Source organism: Myotis brandtii, unplaced genomic scaffold (genome assembly GCF_000412655.1).
Source record: "Myotis brandtii unplaced genomic scaffold, ASM41265v1 scaffold1169, whole genome shotgun sequence".
NCBI lineage: Eukaryota > Metazoa > Chordata > Mammalia > Chiroptera > Vespertilionidae > Myotis > Myotis brandtii.
The window spans coordinates 365,498-371,570 of NW_005354047.1; the positions used below are offsets into that span (position 1 = coordinate 365,498).

Here is a 6,073-nt window from a genome sequence, read left to right on the forward strand (position 1 = left end):
ACATAGATGCGAGAGACATATCGACTGGTTGCCTCCCGCAAGCCCCCCGACCAGGGCCGGGGATTGGGCCTGCAACCGAGGTACATGCCCTTGACCAGATTCAAACCCAGGACCCTTCAGTCCGCGGGCTGACGCTTTATCCACTGAGCCAAACCGACTCGGGAAAGAATACAGCATTTCCAAGGAAAGAGCTTCTGGGAGTGAATCACTATTATTCTTTGCCTGTTTTATCAAAACAAAAACGCTTCTCTCTGGTAGCATACAACTGCCAACAGTCGCGAGTACAAAAGGCTCGCTGATGCCGTTCGCCTTCCTTTCGGACATCCTGGCTGCAGCCCCCTGCGCGCGGTGGTTCTGGCTGTTCCGAAGTCCCCCCAGGCCCCGGGGGCCACTCAAGTTCAGCTGCACATCCCTTTGAGAGCCTGTTTTATCAAAACAAAAACGTTTCTCTCTGGTAGCATACAACCGCCAACAGTCACGAGTACAAAAGGCTCGCTGATGCCGTTCGCCTTCCTTTCGGACATCCTGGCTGCAGCCCCCTGCGCGCGGTGGTTCTGGCTGTTCCGAAGTCCCCCCAGGCCCCGGGGGCCACTCAAGTTCAGCTGCACATCCCTTTGAGAGGACGCTTACCTGACAGGTCGCGGCAGGAATGGCCACTGCATCCCAGATGCACGTCCCCTCCCCTGTGGGACTGCCCTTTCCCGCTGGCCCTCACCGTAGCCGCAGAGTCCACACTTACATGTCGTCGAAAACGAGTTTCTGCCTCTTGCAGTCCCGGTGGCCGCTGGAGCCCGGGGACCACGGTTCCGTCTGTGGCCGTGGCTTGTGGAGAACACTTTCCGAGCTGTGGTGAGCTGCTTTCTAAACAACAAACAACATGCCGGTTCTGAGAAACTGGCCACGTGGCTGAAAGAGCAACCCATCGCACAGAATATCTTGTGTCCCAGACTCTGTTAGAATCGGTGGTGCTTTTGTTTAAATAAAGAAAAAGAAATATGTGCATCCCAGTTCTCAAAAGGGGCTTTCAGATACAGGGTGGGGCAAAAGTAGGTCTACAGTTGTTCATATGAAAAAAAGCCATGCAGGTAATGATTGTAATGATACAAGAATAAACCCCGTGTTTCGCACACCCACAACTGTAAACCCACTCTGCCCGCCCCTGTATGCTGTGCAGTGTCATCTCACAACAGTATCATCGGAGAAGGCTTGGCGTGGCCTCTCACAGACCTGGGCCCTGCGGTTCGGTGGAGGTCTACAGTTGTTCATATGAAAGAAAGCCATGCAGGTAATGATTGTAATAATACAAGAATAAACCCCGTGTTTCGCACACCCACAACTGTAAACCCACTCTGCCCGCCCCTGTATGCTGTGCAGTGTCATCTCACAACAGTATCATCGGAGAAGGCTTGGCGTGGCCTCTCACAGACCTGGGCCCTGCGGTTCGGTGAGGTCAAGTGACAGCCCGTCTCCCAGTGCTGGGACGGGGGCCCGGGGCTAGCACTCGCCCTGCTCTCCTCCATTGGCGAGACCTGTGGTTCTCCAAGTTGACTCTGCATGAGCTCATTCTGTGCATAGCAGCACACAGACAGCGGCCCCCCTCAGAGCCTCCAGGTCTGTGGGTCAGGGGCAGAGCCTGAGAGCATGCATTTCTAACAAGCTCCAGGTGCTACTTACCACTAAGCTGTAACCCACAATCCCTCGCAAAAGAGGTGTTCAGATTACAAACAGACTGCCTCTTATTCGCTGTCTGTTAAGATTGGAAAAAGCCATAGGGAATTACTAGAAATTATTTAAAATATGTTTTTAAAAGGACACTATTGATTTGTGGAAAAATTAAAAAAATTGTAACTCTTGGGGACACTAATATTTATAGAGCACCCATTGTGTGCATACACTTGGATCAGAAGGCAATTGCCTTTGGTTATGGAATTCAAATCAATTCCTCTGAAGTAACTAAAATAGAAGGTAGCCCGGCCAGTGTGGCTCAGTGGTTGAGCATCGACTTATGAACCAGGAGGTCATGGTTTGATTCCTGGTCAGGGCACAGATCTGGGTTGTGGGCTCGATCCCCAGTAGAGGGCGTGCAGGAGGCAGCCAATCAATGATTCTCTTATTGATGTTTCTCTCTCCCTTCCTCTCTGAAATCAATAAAAAAATATTTAAAAATAGTAGAATGAAAAAAAAGTGACAGAGTGTATGCCAATGCTCCTTTCAGTGTGGACCGATTTTATGTGGGGATCAGCCTCCTCGCTGTAAGAGCCCCCGTGCATTTCCTTCTTGCAGGCGCGGTCGGAACCGCCGATGTGTGGCCCCTGTCTAAGTTGCTCTCCCCAGCTGGACGGGAGGTTTCACGGAGGCTCAGATTGAATCTGCTAGACTGTCCTTGCGTCTCTGCTGCTGGGCACAGTGCCCAGCACCCAGTAAGCACTTGCTCAATAACCATCTAGTCAGGGAAAGAATGACTAAATAAAGTCTCTATTTTTTTACAAATTTCTGCACACCATACAATGTTTTGCTTGTGCTATAAGGACCTAGAGGCAAAGAGAAGTTTTGTTTGTTTTTAAATTTGAATTGGTAGTTTTTTATTTCAGGTTTTCCTAATATGGTTTTCTCAGATTCTTATAGTTTAGAATTAAATATAATTGTTCCCAAATGAGGGCACTTTAGAGGGTTAATTTCCTGATACAATGAGATTTAGGCTCTTGTAAGACCTTCTACTAACCCTTTGATCTCATTATGGGATAAAGCATTGAGTACTGCCTCCCCATCTCCTTGTCGAGTCATATTCTCATATCTCACCTCCCCCAGCCTCACAAAGCCCCACTGGTTTTGACAGGCACAGTGACGGAGCGAATGCAGTGGGGAGATGTGGAATGAAATAATGTAGCCCAGCGGATGCGTGGTCCAGCACCCAGCTGGGGGGCAGTACAGAGGAACTAGCTTGTAGTGTTAGTTGCACAGATGTCCACAGGTGTTGGGTTCTTTAGATAACATCATCTCATTTAAATCTTATGATGCTGTTTTGCAAATGAAACAGGCTCAGAGAGACGAAACAAGTGACCCAAGGCCACGTGTCCACTAATTATGAAGCTAGATGGATGGTGCACCCCAACCCCCTCCCCTCCCCAGGGGAGTGTAGGGCACTGGAATCACCCCAGGAGGTTGCCTAAAGAGGGGTGGTGGGGGTCCCACACTGTGGCTGCTACACTGGTCACCCAGGTTGGAGGGGGAACCCCAACATTTTGGCCTGGGGTTTCCATTCCAGGCTTAGCTCTGTTCTGGGACAAGGAATCTTTTCAAATGAAAGGGTGGGTTGGTCCCAAACTCCCGATCTCCTTTGTCTCGTGATAGTATTACTCTGGGCTGTTGTTTTCAGAATGGGGAACGAAACCCCACAGGCTTGCTGAGCAGAGGGCTCCTCAGTTTCTCCTCCTGCAGTTGTCCCTGCGCCAAATCTTCCCAGAACAGCCTTAGGGATCCTTTCTGGAACCTCAAGTGTGTGTCCAGACCGTGCTGGGCTAAGACAGGTGGCGTGTCGGGGTGTGCTCAGCTTCATTTCACATTCAATGGGGACAGGAAGAGCATCAACGTACCGTGAGGTCTGCGGCATGAGCCGGCAGCTGGCTCTCCGCCTTGAGCTTTTTGTTGGAGGCGGTGGAAGGGAACAAGCCACTGCCGCTGGACCTGCTGGAAGACGTCAAGTCCTCGCTGGAGTATTTGTGTTTAGAGGCGTCGGAGAGGGGTGAGATGGGCGACCGGAGCAGCTTTTCATTTTTATTGATGGGTATTGCCAAGCTGCAAAAGAAAATCACAGTAATGGAATGTCACAAGCCAGCACAGGGAGAAGTAAATGTCTTATATATGACCCAAGCCTCCTATTTAAAGCCTGCTGGCAGCAAGACGTTTATGGGGAATTATTATACCCGGAAACAATTTTATGGCATTAGGACCATAACAAACAATAAGCAAATTTCACTCATTGTTTCTTTACTTGTCCTACAGGATGAAGAGTAACTCTGGAGTTAAATAACTAAGAATAATAAGACTTTCATTTTCTAAGTTTTTCACCCATGGATCTCAAAATGCACAACCAACTTCTTCCTGTTTTCCTACTAAGTGTCAGCAGCAAGCAATGAGGAGTCAATCAAATGACATACTTGTTCCTACTTCTAAAAGGACTTTTGCTAACAGCTGAGCTTATACTAATTATTTTATGGAGAATAACAGGATTACAGAATGATTTGCAAAGCAAGAAGCAACTTTCAATTGTTAGGTTTCCCAGCTAACCAGGCATTGATCAGAATGAACACAGAACAAAAAAATCATCAGAAGTGACATTTTCGAATTCTAGCTCCTGATTTTACCTTCAAAACTACAGTCTGGAACTCCCTCCCCGCTCCCCCCCTCTACACACACAGACACACACAATTAACCATCAGAGAAGTTAGTCATTATCCTTGAGTTATTGTTAGGACTCTCTCCATTACTTAATTTGAAAAAAATTGGGAAAAGACACATGAGCTTGAAAGAAACTCAACCATTGCTAATTTGGGATGCTTGTAGAAGTCCCCTGATAGTCAGTTAAAAAAAGAAAAGGTAAATTCATTTAACAAAATGTAGTCATTATTCCCACAGTTATGATTGTATGTGTTGGCTATCCCTGCAAACAAATCATTAAAGTCACTTCAAAAGCAATTTCCTTAGTTGGTGGTGACCATGTAGAAATAGCAAACACAGGCCTCAGATGACAAAGCCAAGGCTCTCGAGATTATGCAAATAGACATGTTTAGGGATAGAATCTGTGGTGATCGATTTCTGGTTCAAAAAGCACTGGACGACTAACAGCTCAGCAGTGGGAAGGCACGTCTGAAAAACTGCCGAGGGCCAATCACAGTCACTGGGCTAGTGATGATGGAGGCGCTGACGGTGCAGATGGATGTGAACAGTCTGAATAGAACTGTTTCTTGACATGTGAGTGAAAAAAGTCCCATATCTAACTCTATCATTGTACATATATGTGATTTTAAATGTTCATGGAAATTGGATTATTACATTGTACTATCATGGACATATGATTATTTCTTCTTTATCATTATAAGTTTATATAGTCAAGTTAACCAAAGAAACTTTCTTTGGATCTCCTTTTTGGGATGGGTGACCTCTTTACATATGGGGTTGTCCTATCACACGGGTATAACTGACAGCAGTCAGCACCAACCCGGGGGTACCCAGACCGCCTTTCCTAGAAAGTACTCAAGGCACATTGCTATACACTGTGTCATCACTTAACATGAACCCACCAGACAGGGCATGTGGGGAAGCACGGGACTTGGTTGGAAAGTCTGTAAGGAGGATTCTCCGAAAGGTCGGGGGCCTCTGGGGGGACCCTGCCGAAGGCGGCAGCCCCTACCGTGACTTTTCCAAACAAGTCCGATCCTCAGTGTGTTTTGCTAGAATCTCTATGTTTGGTCTTTAGACATGACCTTGTAGAAGCATATACTTTCTTTAAGGATGCTTACCCTGCTGATTGTATCTAGAGGTTAATTTTAGTTCAAGCTGTTGCTACAATAAAAACCTAAGGAGGCAGGCAATCGAGGCTTTTTTGATGCCTTATGCCAACTAGCCCCTTAGCTTCTGTTTCACAGAAATGTGTGTCAGAGTAATCATTCACCCGTCGTTCAGGGTCTGCCGGTCAGCCCCGGCAGGGCAGGCTCTGCCAGGCAAAGGCTCTACTGCAAGAGCTTATGAGTCCTGGGCTCCATGTAGGATGGAAGTGACACCCTCACTCTCAATAACCTCTCACTGAAATTGAGCATAATGAATACCGTTTATAATCATCACTACAATCATGGTAGTTACACATGTGCTAGAAAGGTTACTTATCCTGGCCGGGGTGGCTTAGTGGTTGAGTGTCAGTCAACCTATGAACCAGGTGGTTCACTCCTGTTCAGGGCACATGTCCGGGTTGTGGACTCGATCCCCAGTAGGGGGCATGCAGGCGGTTCACTCCTGCTGTTCAGAGCACATGTCCGGGTTTTGGACTCGATCCCCAGTAGGGGGCATGCAGGAGGCA

General features: G+C 47.6%; 1 protein-coding gene across 1 annotated transcript in view; it reads right to left on the minus strand.

Moving 5' to 3' along the window:
* AFF3 (AF4/FMR2 family, member 3) overlaps positions 1-6,073 on the minus strand; it is a 420,422-nt gene that overhangs the window by 36,889 nt on the left and 377,460 nt on the right. Inside the window, exons 15-16 of the mRNA XM_014529775.1 lie at positions 3,594-3,795; positions 740-861 (exon numbers count right to left, since the gene is read on the minus strand). Of these exons, the coding sequence (XP_014385261.1) occupies positions 740-861; positions 3,594-3,795 (324 nt within the window). The remainder of the gene's footprint in view (positions 1-739; positions 862-3,593; positions 3,796-6,073) is intronic.